The sequence below is a fragment of the Bacillus rossius genome, chromosome 17, assembly GCF_032445375.1.
Source record: "Bacillus rossius redtenbacheri isolate Brsri chromosome 17, Brsri_v3, whole genome shotgun sequence".
NCBI classification, from domain to species: domain Eukaryota; kingdom Metazoa; phylum Arthropoda; class Insecta; order Phasmatodea; family Bacillidae; genus Bacillus; species Bacillus rossius.
The window spans coordinates 30,517,693-30,536,824 of NC_086344.1; the positions used below are offsets into that span (position 1 = coordinate 30,517,693).

The following is a 19,132-nucleotide window of genomic DNA, read 5'->3' on the forward strand; positions in this document are numbered from 1 at the left end:
CGAACTAGCGCACTTGTCTTCTCGTCGTAGCGCATGGAAACTGTGTGATTCGAGCGGTGATTGTACCAACATACGGCGTAGAACCGAAGATGAAGTTGTTGTGCAAGTCCCTTTGGGTTGCTTTCAAGAATCTGTGACGGGTGTCTCATGCCCGAATATTATTCTTAAAACACGTGTTTTAGCCGTTTTCACTCTTGTAAAGACACAGTTTAGTGCTTTCAAGAATCTGTGGCGGGTGTCTCATGCCCGAATATTATTTTTAAAACACGAGTTTTAGTCGTTTTCACTCTTCTGAAGACACAGTTTAGTGCTTTCAAGAATTTGTGACAGGTGTCTCATGCCTTAATATTATTCTGAAAACACGAGTTTTAGCCGTTTTCACTCTTCTGAAGACACAGTTGAGTGCTTTCAAGAATCTGTGACTGGTGTCTAGTGCCTGAATGTTATTCTGAAAACACGAATTTTAGCCGTTTTCACTCTTCTGAAGACACAGTTGAGTGCTTTCAAGAATCTGTGACTGGTGTCTAGTGCCCGAATATTATTCTGAAAACACGAGTTTTAGCCATTTTTCTTCTTCTGAAGACACAGTTTAGTGCTTTCAAGAATCTATGGCGGGTGTCTCATGCCCGAATATCATTCTGAAAACACGAGTTTTAGTCGTTTTCACTATTCTGAAGACACAGTTTAGTGCTTTCAAGAATCTGTGACGGTTGTCTCGTGCCTGAATGTTATTCTGAAAACACGAATTTTAGCCATTTTCACTCTTCTGAAGACACAGTTTAGTGCTTTCAAGAATCTGTGACGGGTGTCTCGTGCCCGAATGTTATTCTGAAAACACGAGTTTTAGCCGTTTTCACTCTTGTAAATACACAGTTTAGTGCTTTCAAGAATCTGTGACGGGTGTCTCATGCCTTAATATTATTCTGAAAACACGAGTTTTAGCCATTTTCACTCTTCTGAAGACACAGTTGAGTGCTTTCAAGAATCTGTGACTGGTGTCTAGTGCCCGAATATTATTCTGAAAACACGAGTTTTAGCTTTTTTTTCTTCTTCTGAAGACACAGTTTAGTGCTTTCAAGAATCTGTGGCGGGTGTCTCATGCCCGAATATCATTCTGAAAACACGAGTTTTGGCCGTTTTCACTCTTCTGAAGACACAGTTTTAAAAAAAACCGGGGAACAGAACTACTTGTCCGTCATCAGCACAGATCTTGAGAGGTTTTTCGCGTGCGGACGCCAGTACGATGTGGGGGGAGGGGGGGGAGGGAGGGAGGAGGTGACGCATGACGGTCCGCGGGTGTCGGGGGCGCGAGAAGGAGAGCGGAAGTCAAAAAGTCTGGCGGCAGGAAGTACTCGAGATTGTAAATGGCGGCGATAACACGCCCGCCGGGGTCTGGTGCTTTTAGCCGGCCGGTGCGGAGATAGCCAGCCGCCTCGCTATTCCTGGACGCGACACGTGGTCCGCTTGCAGTCCCGATAATCCCTTCTCCGGGGCCGAAGGGCGGGACCCAGGCCCGAGATACAGCATCCTACCTTTGAATATATATACTGTATAGAAGTCGCCAGCCCAGGTTAAAATTTCTAATACGATTTTGAGGTAGTTGGTTAATTCACCGCCGCAATCGCCACCATCTCTAGGGCATCTACTTGTGGTGGTCCCTAGCGGACAAGTGTCGAACTCTTCAAACACCCCTTCCCCCTCCCGTTGAACAACCTTGAGCTGCAGTGAATGATGGGCCGGGGGGGGGGGGGGGTGCGGGGAATGACAGCGGGCGACAGTGCTGCGCTCTAACGTGTAAATAACAACTAAGACGATACAGGGCGTCACGGCAGCGCACTGCAGCGGTGAAGTTCCCAAGCTGCTCATCCTAAGCTTCTGAAAAAACGTAGAGTGAATCCTATCCACTCGCGACTTCTATACAGTATATATATTCAAAGATCCTACGGCCCAGAGCGGCTCCGGGAAGAATTTTTTTTTTCGGTTGGGGGGGGGGGGTGGAGGGCGGTTACCCAAGGAAAGAATGCTGTTGCGAAAAACAGCGTTCAGAGGCTCCAATTCGGGTCGTTACCACAACGTCGAAATACCACAACGCCGAATACCACAACGCCGAATGCCAAATTGACCGCAACGCCGACAGCTAGAAAACTCTGCTGTGTACCACAACGCCGAAATACAAGCAGTTTTCTAACTGTCGGCGTTGTAGTCAATTTTGGCATTCGGTGTTATGGTTTTCGGGTGTTATTGTACGTTCGGCGTTGTGGTATTATTTCGGCGTTGTGGTGCGTCCCCCTCCAACTCCCTTCGCGTCGGGGCCCACCTGCGGGAGAGCCAATAGGAACGCGCCACGCCGCGGCGACATCAAGCCAAACACGGATACTCGCATACTGGTCGCGCGCTCACGCACACTCACGCACGCACACGCACGCACACGCACACACACACACACACACACACACACACAGGCCAGTGATGCCAACTCCTACAGATCCCCCCAAATGCCGATTTAAAACCCCCTAAAGTTTTAATTTTACGCCCTATTTGAGAGCTAAAATTATTTTCCCTTGAACCTCGTTTTTTCTCTTTCAATGTAGATTATGCGTGTTTGCACTTCGTTATTTTTCTGCCCAAACGTAACATAGTCATTTTGAAAAATAACATTATGTATCTACAATTTTATACATGTACGAATTTAATTTCGGTTTGAAGAATACATGTATACTAACCTTGAAGTTCCGGATCGGTCTCCCAACATTTCAAAAAAATTTCTGCATTTTTTTTTTCTCTTTTGGCATTCTGGAACAGATTTCATCATTATTATTCTTGTTTTTTTATTCCTTGGCGCTACAGAAAAACAAACGACTTACTTTGCAATCCAATAAAACTCGCGAGTAGAAACAAATTAACTGACACAACCTCAATGTGACAACTGACAACGTGAAAACGTTGATCGGTAAAAGTAAAAACGGAATTCTCTTGACCAGCAAGTTGTTGGTCGTAGTACAAAATTCAGCCACCAACACAAATTGGGTTGCTGTTCTTTTTTTTCACTTTGTTTTCAAGATGTACACTTAAATTTCACGCCCTCAAAAAAAAACTTAAATAATGTACCCACTAAAAAATCCCCCTAAATAAATGTACCATATAAAAAAAAACTTTACATCTTGGTTCCCCATTAAATTGGAGGAAAAAAAACTCAAGTTGGCATCCCTGACACTGGTGAGTTCATAATCACGCCACTTCCTGCTGCACAGCTCTTTCCTGCTCAACAAAGCATAGTATAAATCGTCTTTTGTTTTTGTTGTATTTCTTTCGCTGTGGCAACAACACAAACTACGGAACTTGCTCACTCCAAATCTATTTATCCACACTGGCGGTTTGTAATGTGGATGAGTGGCGCGTTCTGAGTGCTTCAGCACGAAGGATCTTAAATAAGGCATGGCATCTTCACAAATGGTATGGACTCGAAATGCTGTTATTTAATATAGTTTCAAGTAACTCTACATGAAAGGAATGTTTAACACGTGAATTAAAGTATTTAAGTTAACGTAGATGTACCCTGCGTCCTCTCCCTCCTTTTTTTTTTTTTTTTTCAGGAGACGCGCTTGCCTCCATAGCGCGCGGACCTTCAGGGGCCCGTGCACAGTTGGGGTGGCGTCGTTTTGCCTAAAATAGTTTTGCCTAATCGTGTTTCACCACCTTAGTTTTGCCTAAAATTCGTTTTGCCTAAAATTCTTTTTGCCTAAAGTCGTTTTACCTAAAGTCGTTTTACCTAAAGTCGTTTTACCTAAAGTCGTTTTGCCTAAAGTTGTTTGGCCTAAAGTCATTTTGCCTAAAGTTGTTTGGCCTAAAGTCATTTTGCCTAAAGTTGTTTGGCCTAAAGTCATTTTGCCTAAAGACGTTTTGCCTAAAGTCGTTTTGCCTAAAGTCATTTAGCCTAAAGAACATTTTAGGCTAAATGACTTTAGGCAAAACGACGTGTACTCGCACAGTTTACATTTCACCGGGTTTGTTGACGTGTGTGACATCTTGGCTGTCGGCACGGCGGGCATTCGGTGGAGGTAACTTTGAGAATGGAAAACGGACGGCGCGCGGAACGGAAACAATGTAACCCACGGTGCTGCCATCTGTGGCGGATGGCGTGAACCAAAGTTCACAAAGCCAAAGGGAATTTTTATAGTTGTAACTGTTTAATGAATTTTAACACGCTGGACAGTTTATTTATTTATTTATTTATTTAGAAAATTTCTTGTCGAACATCAGGTCTAAAGCCGGGATTCCGTATTTTTGCTGTCTTTTTCCACTTACGTTCATTTCACGAAATTACTCCTAGAAAATTCCATACACTGACAGCTAAGATGTTACACGAAAAAAAAAACATAATATCGGAGGCAATTTCTCAGAAAGTATGGTCCTGGTGAAGAATTGAGCTGGGCATTAGAGTTTCCTCTGTTTGGTGACTCCATCAACATTGTCGCATAAAAGTCTCCGCCGTCTGGTGACGCCATCAACGTTGTCGCATAAAAGTGTCCACCGTCTGGTGACGCCATCAACATTGCCGCATAAAAGTCTCCACCGTCTGGTGACTCCATCAACATTGTCGCATAAAAGTCTCCGCAGTCTGGTGACTCCATCAACGTTGTCGCATAAAAGTCTCCACCGTCTGGTGACTCCATCAACATTGTCGCATAAAAGTCTCCGCCGTCTGGTGACTCCATCAACGTTGTCGCATAAAAGTCTCCGCCGTCTGGTGACTCCATCAACGTTGTCGCATAAAAGTCTCCACCGTCTGGTGACGCCATCAACATTGTCGCATAAAAGTCTCCACTGTCTGATGACTCCATCAACGTTGTCGCATAAAAGTCTCCACTGTCTGGTGAAGCCATCAACGTTGCCGCATAAGTCTCCACTTTCTGGTGACTCCATCAACGTTGTCGCATAAAAGTCTCCGCTATCTGGTGACTCCATCAACGTTGTCGCTTTAAAGGCTCAGCTGTCTGATGAAGCCATCAACGTCGCATAAAAGTCTCCACCGTTTCGTGACTCGCATAAAGGTCTCCACAGTTTCGTGACTCCATCAACGTTGTCGTGGTTTCGGGACGTAGACTACTCTCAGTTATTTACTATTATTTTTTGTTGGCAGACCTGTCCCGAGCCCAGCGAGCGCTCTCCAGCAGCCTGATGGACTTCAACTTCGAGTGCATCGGCGCCAACCTGACGGACGACGAGATGAGCATCTCCATGTCGCTGAAGGAGTTCGGCCGCCTCATCGCCAGCATCGAGGACCAGCGCGACATGATGGTGAGTCCGCGGGTGTCTTGGACCCCGACACCGGCAGAAAGAACTCTGTCCAGGTCAAGGGTTCCGGAACTGGGAAATCCCGGTCCCGAAAGTACCGGGAAATACCCGTACTTTTGATACCATTAATTGAACCGGGAAAATTTTAAGTCGATTACCGGTTCTTTCGGGACTCGACATCGACAGCATATATTTTTTTTCTCTTTTTGATCGTTAAAGTTACCTTCTTTTCATACTCTCCTCGGGCGAGACAATTGTTTCCGGGGGGGGGGGGGGGGAGGGTTATCTGGTGTGTGTGCCTGCGGTTGTTGCGCCAATAAATATCTACTATATATCTTTTTTTTCTTTGTTATGAAAATGATAAAACTTTATTTAAAGTCAATTATTCCGTGATTTTGCATGCGTTAAAATGGTTATTTGTTAAAATTTATGGGGTGAGAGTAAGACTGAGAATAAATAGATTTGTTCACGTTGGTAGATACCTTTTGCAATAAAAAAAAATTTGTAACACGAATGTTTATTTTACTTCAATCGTTCAACACTTGACTATATCTAGTTCCATCACCGACTACTGTGCCGTTAATAATAATAATAATAATAAACTATCTAGTACCGGGAATTTTCGGTTCCGTTGGAGACTAGAGCCGAGACTTCCCGTTCTGGAAATCGGTTACGGCTCCGAATACTCTAGTCCAGATTGTGGAAGTGCCTCGGTATGGGACTATAGGACTCGCTCGAGGGCTGACAGATGGTATAAGCCCGCGTGTGTATGAGCTACTCAGACAGCAGTGCGGGTTGACCACCATGCTGTAGTTGGGATTCGCCGCTGAGATTTCCTCCACCGGCCAAGGGTCAAGGAAATATGCATTGCCAATGGGTTTCATCTTCGCTGGTTGATAGGAGCATATATATATATATACATACACATACACATACACACAAACACAAACACACACACTCTTATCATTTAAACTATCTGAACAAGTTGTAAATTATACCCAGCTAAATACTCCTCCAAAATTAAAAAAAAAAATACTAATTTAGTTAATTCCTATTCTGTGGGAAATACCCATTCTATGGAGAATCATCCTCCTGTGGGGAAATAACCTTTATGTTGTTAAATCTCAGTCAGATTTGCAGTTTTTCTGGACTTTCAAAATATTTTTTTTGTTGTTATTAGAGTAGAATTAGACTTTTTATTTTAAAGAAATTTAAAATATTATATTTTAAAAAAATCATTATTTAAAAAAATTAGGTTTTTTTAAATAAAAAAACTTGGTTTAAACCATTGTGGTTTAAATCAGCCAACTCTGGCGCGGTCTATACTACTTGTCTGAAAGAGAAGGGTGTTTATTTACCGACAAGTATTTTTTTTAAAAAAATTGTGGCGGCTGGTCTGATATAGAAGCGAAACATTTTCCCCCTCCAAAAAAAAATCCCGACTCGCTTGCTGAACAGATGAGCGCGTACTTAGTTCGGGATTTGCTGACGTATGCGCGCAGCTAAGGACCCCCCCCCCCCCCCCCCCTTTCACCACCGGTGGCTAGGGAAGGCTTATTGATTTCCACTCCAATGGGAAGGGTGGAGGATTTCCCTTCCGTCGCTAGATAGAACGCTTGGGGTTCACAGAGAGATATGGTCACCCTTCGTGCGTACCACGTCCCCCCCCCCCCCACTTTTTTTGAAACCTTATAATGCTTCGTCGCGTATTCATGAAAGGGTTTGCAGCTATTCCTCCCCTCTTCCCCCCCCCCCCCATTTTCTTTTTATCTTTCCGCTGGTGCATGCGTGATAGCCTGGCACAGCTTGTAATCCCTTGGAGGCCGGTTCACATCACGGACACTGCGTCGGATGCACAGAAAAGAAAAAAAGAAAAAATATATATATATCTCCTGGCCTTCTACAAAAGATCCCTTTGGAAACCAGTTGCCGAGAAGCAATTTGTAACACCCACAAGGAAAGATGTTGAAACTTTGTAACTTTAATCCTGTGCATATATGAAACACGTGTTTTTCTCTCTCTAGAACTAGATAATACCGGGTATTTCTTACCTAAATTTGTTCGTAATGTTATATTTTTTAACTGATGTTACATTCAAGTGTAAATTTAAAAAAAAATTATAATCTAATGTGCAACAATTTTTTTTTAGTGTCTTGCTTTATTAATGTGCTCAGTTAATACCGGGAAACCTATCCAGGGAACGGTTTACAAATAATTTTAACTATTGGAGGTACTGTGACAACACAAAGCATAAATGCGTGGATAAGAATCTGAATCCCCTGTGTTACTGCGAACACTATTTAGTAGTGATAGAGGTGTTTTCATGAAAATGAATGAATTTACAAATATCTGTAAGTTAACATGAAAAAATTTTGGGGTTGGGGAGGAGGAGAGGTTATCGTCCCCATTCCCCCTCCCCTGAGACAGTCACTACAAATACCCGGGCCAGTTGTATCGCCGTTGTTCAGAATAACCCCTTTCAACAAGCCTTTAAGGGGCCCGCCTAGTCAGGGGTGTTATCTGTGCCAGCGAGGCGGGATGATAAGCGCGACGCTCGCTGGTGCTTCTAGCGCGGTGTCTCCTCTGGACTGGCGCGCAGTCTTCTCGTCGTGCATCGAGCGGCGACCGTGACATTACACGGCGGAGAAATGAAGATAAAGGTGTAATGCAAGTCCCTTAAGTGCTTTCAAGACTCTGTACTGTTTGTTTTACGCCTAAAAATTACTCTGAAAACATGCGTTTTAGCCATTTTAACTCTTCTAAAGATAAAGTTTAAAAACTGAATCCTAAATCAAAAGTACTTTTCGGCCCTCAGCGAACTATTAAACGCTTTGGTAAGCAGACCCCACTCGGATGTCTTGAGTAGTTTTGAAATCGCGTTGTTTTTCCGGAAGCTCTGCGCACCGTGTGTGTTCCCGGGTAGGCGGGGGCCTTAAAGGAAAAACTCTCTTTTGCGTGTGCGCTGTTGTTATTGACATGGAAGCAGCTGAAGTATCTCTGCGGTTGACCGGGCTTTACGTATTGTGAAGAAGCTTCTTTCAGTGGGATGAGGATAGGTTTTTTTTATTGCGACATCTTAGCTCTATGTATACGGCATTTGGTGGGGGTAATTAGGCGAATGGAACGGAAGTCGCGTGGAACGGAAATGTGTAACAACAACCACGGCGCTGCCATCTGTGGCGGATGGCGCGAACCAGAGTTCACAAAGCCAAACAGAAAATTTGTAGTACTGACCGTTTGATGAATTTTAACAAGATGGGCAGTGTTTTTAAAAATAATTCCTTGTTGGTATTCGGGAGCTTTATGTGGTTTAAAATTTTCGGCCTGCTAATCAGATGATTCGGTAGGCGACGTATCTGCTCCGGCAGCGAATTCTAGCGGCGGGTGCGGAAACTACGTGTGATCCGCGTTAAGATTTGCATGAATATTTACTACGCTCGAAATTATTTTTTTAAGAATTTTACGTTAAATTTGATGTCCGAGTTACGCTTTATAAGTGAATTTGCAACGTGAGAACGCATGAATTTGCTCGTTGGCGAGGTTACATGCTACACATAATTGGCGAGGTTAGATGCTACACATAATTGGCGAGTACTGAAAGACTCGGATCACTTTTTTTTTGTGTGTCCATCCTGAGCGTAAAAAAAAACTATCGGGCGTGCTGACTCGTTAGAAAGCCACGCATTGTTGTTCCGTGTGAAAAACGTTGCTCTTTTTTTATTCTTATTTATGTTGAATACTGGCTACACTAAGTTGTGTGTCCCTGCGCCTCGTAGACATGCATAACGAGTGCAGTTCGGATGGGAAACTGCAGTCGCTTGAAGTCGAAGAGCAACAATGCACAGCGAAAATTTTCATGTTAACGTACCGAAAATACTGCTTTGAGTGCTACGATAATTGGAGATAGGGGTTGGTTTTCTCAAACCTAGCGTGGACAGTGAGTGAGTGAACTTCCTCTGGTTTCGAACGGCAAGTGTGCAATATTTCATCAATATCGGAGTAAATCTTGGGTTAGCACTAATATATGAAACAAACACACAAATGTAAACTCTCTCATAATATATGTACTAGCAGAACCCGGAATACGTTTTCCTGCCAGTGTTTATTGATTTATTTACCTCAATATTTCTAAAATGGATCGTTTTATGTAATTTAGAATCTATAAAGCACTTTAAAAAATTTTAAAAATGAAAGATTACTGATAGTTATAAGATTGTATAATTTATGTTGGTATAAATAATAATTACATACATTTTTATTAATAAATTACGTGAATGAACAATTTTTTTTACTATTCAAGTCGCTATATAATCGAAAGAACCTAAAATAATTCACACTAATACTAATATCCAGCGTAACGCAAGTGGATAAACAATATTTTTGGAAAATATTCTCTGTGTTCAAATATCTATCAATTTTCATGACGATCGGTTGAACGGTTTAGAAGTTGATGCGCTGCAGCGTCATCTAGCTGCGAGTTACAAAAAAAAAAGGATAGAGTAAAAACCTCAATAAAAAAACATTTCGATGTGACACCTTTCATGGCGATCGGTCAAACGGTGTGTGAGTTTAGCGACGTCATACATACCAACATTGTGTATATATATATATATATATATGTCCCCCGAAATTTTTTTAAAATTAATTACGTTGAAAGGTTGTTTCGATTTGTCGGCAGAGGAAGTAAATGAAGTAGTGTGGAAGAAGATATAAACTAGGGAAAGGAGTTCGGGTAAGATCTTGGCTCTCGAAATGTAGTAGACATTGGCGCATCTGCTCTGTTATTAGCTGAACTAGCAATGTAGCACACACAAAGGAGTGTGTGTTGTTGTTCACAGACTCACACCAGGCGCTGGTCTGGCCAGTACTGCCAACTCCTACAGAATGTTCCCCCGAGGACCAACTTCAAATCCCCCTAGATTTCGATTAAAAACCCCGAAAGTTTTCGTTGTACACCCTGTTTGAGAGCTAAAATTATTTTCTCTTGAACCTTACATTTCCGTATTTTTCTGCCCAAACAGAGCATAGTAATTTTTTATAATAACATTCAGTATCTACAATTTTACACTTGTACGAATTTAATTTCGGTTTTAGAATACATGTTTACTAACCTTGAAGTTCTGGATCGGTCTCCCAACATTTCGTATATTTTTGCTGATTTTTATTTTATTTTGGCATTCCGGAAAATATTTGAACACAAATAATTAATTATTATTCTTTTATTTTATTATTACTTGGTACCACATAAAAAAACATAAACGACTTACTTTGCAATCCAATAAAACTCGCGAGTAGACAACCTCAACCAGACATCATACAACGTGAAAACGTTGAGCGGTAAAAGTAAAAACAGAATTCTCTTGACCAGCAAGTTGTTGGTCGTAGTGCGAAATTCAGCCACCAGCGCCACTTGTGTGGCTGTTCTTTTTTTTCTTTTGTTTTCAAGATACACACTTTAATTTCACGCCCTCAAACAATTTCTTAGTATAATGTACCCGCCAAAAAAAAAAAAACATGTACCTTCTAAAAAAAAATTGGTTGTCTGTAAAGTCGGTTTACGGACGATATTTTAACGTGACGTCATAACAAAACATTGATGAAATGATTGCATACTTTTATGATTAAAATTGAATCATTTTTATTGAATTATCACTATTTTGTATGGATACAAAGAAGTGAAATGAAATCTACAATTTAATTGATAAATTTACTTTTATTTACACTCATTCAAATATGTTTATTACTTTAACGAACAGTTTATTTTAACTATAACTTTTATACATGTTTGCTATTTAACTTCTTTCAATCTGTGTTACTCTGTAAAGGATAGGACGATGATAGGAAAAGTAGGAAACGAATGGGAGTGGTTCAAGTTTAATGTGCCTCGAAAAAGTCAAATCGATGGTTGTTCCAATCGAGTGGAAGAGAGACAGATGCGGCGCAAGCGTTCAATGAGCGTAACGGGACACTTTTTCGTGCGTGCAGCCGGCGTTCATCGATTTATTAGACTTTGTCACGTCAAAAAAAAAACCATTACATCTTGGTTCCCCCTAAATTTGGGGGGAAAACCCCCAAGTTGGCATCCCTGGGTCTGGCGTGCAGCTAATATCCGCGACGTCAGCTCGTCTCATTCCGAGTGTCCACACTCTGATTTTTTTTTTTTTTCCTAACCTAACTAAAAACTATGTGTGTTTGGGAGGGGTCCGGGTTAGGGAGGGACCTAAGTGCGTCTCAGGCCGAAGCCTATCACGCCTTAGTCATGCTGGAAATAGCCATGCAGGGAGAGGGTCACATGCATCGTGTGCTAGGAGGGGATTGGCCAGCCATGGCAGCGATTGTTGCCATGACTAACTCCCCTCACTCTTATCTCTAGTCTAAGCTACTAGTTAAGTTGGGCCCAGGTAAAACCTGCATAGACACAGGGAAAACCCTGGGCACTTTCATGCGGGATGCAAGTTTGCATGCATTAGTGTAGGAGAGTACAGGAGACAGAGGATGGTCTGGATGAAGAGTTGGCCAGAGTAGAAAGAGTCTACCATGCGGGGGTTGGGCACTTGGACTCGATGTCCGCCTTGATTTTTGATTTTGTCCAGGACTGGAATTCGCTGGCCAGGGACGCAGGGGCCCCTGGCGGTGAGGGTAACACTAACCACTCACATCCGCTCCAGACAGCAGCACCTATAACTAAAAGAGAGAAAATTAAACATCCTACAGACTAGACTATTTTTAGTAAATGCATGTTGCGCGGGCTAACATGCCTTAATGTGTGGTGTAACGCATGTGTGGGCATTAAATGTTTTATTTACGTTAAGTCCACACTCTGTGGCGGGCTGAAGGAGGCGAACTGGAGAAAGCCTTCACAACAAAACTGGGGAGGGGGGAGAGGCGCGCGCCTGAGGGCTGGTTTACACTGGACCAGTTATCTTCAGTCGCGTGGCTGGCGGGACGAGAAGACAGGCAAGTAGGGCAAGGTGCGAGTTGAAGTGGATTGTCAGACTGTTCGACGCAAGGGCGTAATCAGGGAAAGGCATTAGGGGTCATTGCCCCCTTTCTAGAACTTTCTTTTTTCCCCTCCAATGATAATGTAACTCGTTAACCATATTAAAAGGACGTATTTTTCGATCATGGGCCAATTAACTTGCGAAACTAGAGAGTAGCCTTCAATTTAAACATTCTATTACATGAAATTTTATATTTATGATTTTTTTAAAGGGCTTTTTTTTAAAAAAAAACACCACCTAACGTTCCTCAGAGAGCTTCAAAATGTGTTTAAAAGCATCACATTAAAAATATAAAAAAAGTCCGGAGGATGCTTCCGTCTTATCTGGAGGATATTCCTTGACATTCCAACATCCTCATCGCTCCCTCGCTCGACGAAAAGTGGCATATCAAAAATATCTTCTTATAGTTTACTTCGGCCCACCCCTCCCACAAGTCCTAGCCACGCCCATGTGACCCGAGTGCCGAGCTGTGAATATGCAATCCGCCGATGAACTCCACTATAACCATTCGTTCGTGCATTTCCCAGCAAAGGGCGTGTGGCGAGTGATGATAAAAGAGGGGGGGGGGGGGGGAACTTCTCGGCAGTCCACTGTTAATTTTTTTTTTTTACTGTATCGAGCAGATCTTTGAAGTTGGTTTCTGATTGCATAACCGCGCCCAAATTGTCCAGGGAACGTCGTAGATTTCTGGAAATCTCCGAAGGGTATTTAGCTCATGTCCCCGACATTCGATTACGGGGGACCCAGGATCGGAGACGGGTCCCCCCCCCCTCCCCCCGCCAAATTTTACAGTCACGTGCTACACTATAATTGCATGGTTATTTCTTGCCTACACTCTTTTTAGGATGTTACTTAACCTAAATACAGGGTATACTTATGGTTACTATTTTGTAAGTCCAAAACTAATCTTTATTTATAAAATATCCATTATGTTTTTTTCTAGTTTGTAAAGAAAATTATGATAGCTAAACAGTTAAAAATAAACAGGGCTGGGGCCGAATCCTTGACCCAGGGATCCACCCTGCCCCACCCTTGTGGGGTCCATGATTTAGCTTACTAATATTTATTTACTAACGACCCGCCCCGGCTTCGCACGGGTGCAATGCTGATACTAAAAAAATATACTAATTATAAATATAAATATAGACTAAAAACAAAAGATAATCAACAAATATCAACAACAAAAGATACCTTATTCTATTCAGTTGTTTTTTGAACTTAACCTTACCTTAAACTACGATTTTCGATACTTAAATAAAAAAAATATTTTACTTACAATTCGTTCAACTAAAAACAAAAACAAATAATCAACAATATTCGACAACATGATCTATCTCGTAGGGTTCAGCCAGCGTTTGCAATTTAAGCGCAAAAAAAATGTGTTTATTTACGACATCACATTAGAAACCTCTAAAATTATCAGTTTTTCTCTACTATATTATGCATGTATTATACATATAAACCTTCCTCTTGATTAATTCTATCTATTTAAAAAAAAAAACACTTCAAAATCTGTTACGTAATTTTAAAGATCTAAGCATACATAGGGACAGAGAGACAGCGGGAAGCGACTTTGTTTTATACTATGTAGTGATTTTCCGTGTGTGCGTGAACAGCCGGCCGGGGCCCTGATGCTCGAAATCGTTCGACTTCATAGACCATTCGAGTCGAGTAGAGTGATGAACTCGCATACGACTTGGTGTGTTCGACATTTGCTATGCTCGAGGTGCTACTTGTCGCATGCGACTTACACAAAAGTCTTCGAGACGGAGAAGTCGAGTGGATTGTGGGAATTCGGAGAGAACTGTGAATTTGTCAGGATGGCTACTCTGCTCGTGTTCCAACTGGCCAATCAACGATCGCCGTTTCGTTTGTTGTCGTGTTTGGTAGGAAGAAGACAAACTCTTTATCAAAACATTTTTTTTATTTTGCCGTGTGTTCGTGAATGCCTAATTAATTAAAATGGTCGATTAGGTCAGGTCAGTTACATTATAAATACTTTCAAACTAAACTGACATTAAAAATAATATGAATTAATTTTAATGGTTGTTCAGTTTTAAAGTATTTATAATGTAGCTGACCTGACCTAACAAACCAGGACAAAGGCTGAACAGTAGGAACTCACGTAATTTTTTTTTTTACTTATTACTTGCGCAACAATATCAAAATAACAAATAAAACATTAAAATTTGAAACGTTAAAAACTCGCCTAAGTTAGAGGCGGGTACAATTCCTTTGCCATTAGTAGAAAATGATGTAGTCGTTCACGTACGTTGCGGAAAAAAAAGAATTCATACTCGTAAACAAGCAACAATCCTGAACGCCGCATGAAAGCACAGGTATTGTGATGAAAATTAAAAATTCTATATCTCCTAAAGTATTTGGAATTTCTTATCTCCGCCGTGTTTAATGAAAAGAGGAAGTTAAAGAGCACAGAATAAAAGTATTTTCGGAATTTAATTTTTTTTAAACATATATCGCCCAAATATGAATATTAAAAAATTCGATATCTCCTAAAGTATTTGGAATTTCTTATCTCCGCCGGGTTTATTGAAAAGAAGAAGTTAAAGAGCATATAATAAAAGTACTTTCGGATTTTTAGCATTTTGTTTTTCGCAAATACCGCTACTCTACATATTTACCAAAATTAAGACTAAGTAGCCTTAACCAGTATTGTAATGAACATGTAGGCCTAACCATTAATGTTCAGTTTGGCGTTAGGGAGCAGGCTACATAGGCTAATTTTAATGTGAATACACACAAGACATAGACGTTCACTTGGAACTAAATATGCCAGGCTATTACCACTGTCACAGGAACAAACCAAGCATTTTAACATAACTGAAATAGGCCTACCTATTTAAACCTGTATAATGCTTAAACAGGGGGTTTACTATGTTTATCTTTGATTAGCTATTTATTGTAACTGGTAACTTAATTCAGGTATGCTCCAAGGAGGGATAAACTGCTATTCTGTGTTAATGGTACTTTAGTGTTTGACTTCAGTCAATAATTATATTAAAAATGTACTACAGGCCTAACTGCCTTCTGCATAACATTGCACTCTGACAGCTAACGAACAATTTGTTTTGTCACCGAAACTACACATAAGCAAGCACATAAAGATAACAATAGGGCTTCTTTGGTTTTTATAAGGTGCTAACAATTACTTTAGTTTCAACAGAAAGTGCAGTTGTACGAGAAGGTGCCGGCATAACCTCTTCCAGACTGCTAATCAGGTCTCCGGCACACCGCTTGTTAAGACGAAACAACTTAACAAATTTGTTGTCGTCCAGTTCAAACGCATCCTTCCGTTCTAGGAATCGACGAGGGTTTCTAGCTGCTTCTATTTCAGCTAATTCAAGCTCTTCAATGTTCAAAACATCCAACCACTCCGCCATTTTCACTGTTTTCGTGACTTTTCGCATTCGTAATGGTTATCTCATTCGAGTTGGACCCCTCGGTTTCCATTCCGAACACTCGAGTCGCACACGAGTAAACTGGAACAGTTCGTGCATACCAAAGCATCAAACCGATCGGAAAAGACCACTCGGCTGGCAACTCGCATACGACTTAAAACTCCAGCATAGGGCCCCTGGAGATCTCGACTGCTGTCCTCCAGGGATATCTGGTTCACTTAAGGCCCCCGCCTACCCGGGCACACACACGGTGCGCAGAGCTTCAGGAAAAACAACGTGATTTCGAAGCTACTCAAGATATCCGAGTGGGGTCTGCTTACGAAAAGCATTTAAGAGTTCGCTGAGGGCCGAAAAGTACTTTTGATTTTGGATTAAGTTTCTAAATTGTGTTTTTAGAAGAGTTAAAATGGCTAAAACGCGTGTTTTCAGAGTAATTTTTGGGCATAAAACAACCAGTACAGATTCTTGAAACTACTTAAGGGACTTGCATTACACCTTTATCTTCATTTCTCCGTCTATAATGTTACCTTCACCGCTCAAATTTCACGGTTATCCTGTGACGACGAGGAGACTGCGCGCCAGTCCAGAGGAGACACCGCGCTAGAAGCACCAGCGAGCGTCGCGCTTATCATCCCGCCTCGCCGACACAGATACAACCCTGACTGGGCGGGCCCGCCTAACGAGAGTGACTCGGAATGACTCACAAAGACGAGCGAGTGTAGGCAATTGTTGAGACGTTGGTTCTGAAAGGGACCCCCCCAAAACCTTTATTAGCACTAGTTACACCTGTTCGCTTTACGACGTGACACCCCACTATTCATTGATCCCGGGTCAGTCGCCCGAGCAGTGACGGACACAGGAATTTTTTACGAGGGGGAGGGGGAGGGTGTTTGTGATGGATTTTGAACAAAAAAGTATGTATATATATAAATTTAAAAATTAAAACTTGTATACAAAACTGACACCGATATTTGGGCCTACAGTAGTGGCCGTAGTCGAAGAGGCTTTTCACTTAGTAACATGACTGTTTTCACTGATATTTTATGCTCTCTCTTCTTTTTTTTTTTTTTTTTTTTTTTACTTTCATGCTTCCGCCAATGAGCAAAAATAATCCACGTTCGTGAATCTTCCGATTTGTTTCTTTTGTTAAATGTAAGTAAGGTTTAGGTGTGTTACATAAATAAAATTGATCCTTTATACTTTTTTTTTCGCACTAGAAGCACATCTCACTCCACATAACACAAATACACCCCTGACTAGGCGGGCCCTTTTAAGTACACATACGAATGCATACATACACACGCGCCTGCGTGTTTCTAAGTTATGACGTATCTAAGTTATGACAAGAGACCTGAAAAATTCGCGGGTTCATTTCGTGTTATGCTAAAATTCAAATAATTTTACCTTAGTGCTGCTTCAGTCATTGGTAAACTGTTAATCTGGAGGACTGAGGGCCAATTAGAGACCCCTCACTCGTAGAAGTGTCGAATCACAGGCCACCCAGTCGTGACGACTCACAAGTCAGCAGCCAATCAACAGTTGGCATTTTCCCGAGTGTCTAGAGGATATTGGAGTCTATCCTGGAGGTCATTGAACCCGCGAATTTTTCGGGTCTCCAGTTATGACGTATCTAAGTTATGATGTATCTAAGTTATTACGTATCTAAGTTATTATGTATCTAAGTTGTGGTTCGGCATTGTGTTTATAAGTTATGACAGTTCTAAGAGAGGGGGAGAGAGAATTTTTTGGCAGCTTCGGTAAACATAATTTTGTCTTAAACCCTCTTTATTTACCTTGTCATGTAACTATTTTTTTTTCTTTCGGTTCAGATACCTCGATGAATTAACGGGATAGTCAGCTGTGAACTTAAAATTCGAATGTGTACTTTATTGTGTGCAAACAAGAATTTTTATTTAGTGCATGAAATAGTATTAATCAAGTGAATATGTACTGTAGTACCCCATAGGTACATGTGAAGATACATACAGGTATTTTCGCGGAACTGTTTCAAGTATTACTGGACTTCAACTTACGAGTCATTTCAGCTGCTAATATCACTAAATGAATTCATGGACACGCACTTTTTTTTTCTTTTTTTTTTTTTGTGTCATTTGGAATAGAACCATGCGCTGAGCTTTTGCCGCCACATCAAATTAAACAAAATCATTCATTTGTGTCAAACTCACACATGTTTTACCGAAATAGTGCATTTGATAATGATCTTAAAGGGCCCGCCTAGTCATAGCCGTGTTTGTTTTAGTGAGGTGGTGTGAACTTCTCGTCTAGCATAGGGTAACTATTGAGATTTGTGCGGTGACCAAAACATTATACGACGGAGAAATGAAGATGAACGTGTTGTGGGTGTCCCTTGAGTGCTTCCAAGAATCTGTACCAGACGTTTCATACCTGAAAATTGAGGAGGTTGCTGCAATAAGGGCCCATGCTCCAACACAATGTTGTGAGATATCAGTGTGCAAATAATGTTTTTCACGGCCATTGTCTGAAGTAGCTTGGCTTCTGGGTGGTAGCCGTGTCCTTGGCGAATAATTCACCTACTTTTCGATCGACATTGCAGTCGCCATCATCAGGGAGAAATTACCTACAGTAGTTAACTGCTCCGTGATGATGGCGACTGCAATGTCGACCGAAACGTCAGTGAATTATTCGCCAAGGACACGGCTACAACCCAGAAGCCAAGCTACTTCATCAATGTGCGAAGTTTTCTCTTGGTGGCACACATGAAGTCGGACCACAGTAGCTCCAATGAACACATACGTACATAAGTTATTGAATAACATTCTTTAACTTACTAAATGAATGTTTTCCCTAATCTTTCACTTTTAATACACAAACACGTAAAAATAGTAAATAATCTATTCATTTTAAAACTTTGAACAATCAAAGTGGTTCTCTTCAAAAAGGGATCATAACATCATCACATAAATCGTACCAACACAACCAAATTAAAATTTCTGGATAATATGTAGTGACCATAAGATTAATAAATGTAGAATTCATTTTTTGTATTCTCCCCAAAAAAAGGGCCCACGGTGTCATAGGCCCTTATTGAAGCAACCTCCTCAATTACCTGGAAAAACACGAGTATTAGCCGTTTTCACTATTCTGGAAATGCTGTTCAGATACAGGATACAGAACACTGACACAGAAATACACTTTCATCCACAGCTTATTCGTTACTTGAGCGGTTTTTAAATCGCGCGGTTAATATTTCCTGAAACTTCTGCATTCCGTATGTGTGCTCAGGTATGGCGTGACCCTTAATCATGTCGGGTTTTATTATACCTTAAAAAAAAGGGGTTGACTGTAAAGTCGGTTTATGGACGATAATTTTACGTGATAACGTCATAAGAAAACATTGATGAAAAATTGCATACTTTTTAATTTTCAAATTATTAT

The 19,132-nt window shown here is 41.2% G+C and overlaps 1 protein-coding gene across 5 annotated transcripts in view; it reads left to right on the plus strand.

Annotated features, from left to right (window-relative positions):
- The window catches only part of LOC134540940 (rho GTPase-activating protein Graf), a 189,710-nt gene that overhangs the window by 59,642 nt on the left and 110,936 nt on the right, over positions 1–19,132 (plus strand). For all 5 annotated transcript variants that reach the window (XR_010076533.1, XM_063384024.1, XM_063384021.1 and 2 more), the window contains exon 2: positions 5,141–5,298. Coding sequence is in view for 4 of the 5 variants with exons in the window: in XM_063384024.1 (XP_063240094.1) it covers positions 5,141–5,298 (158 nt within the window). In the remaining variant the exon portion in view is untranslated. The remainder of the gene's footprint in view (positions 1–5,140; positions 5,299–19,132) is intronic.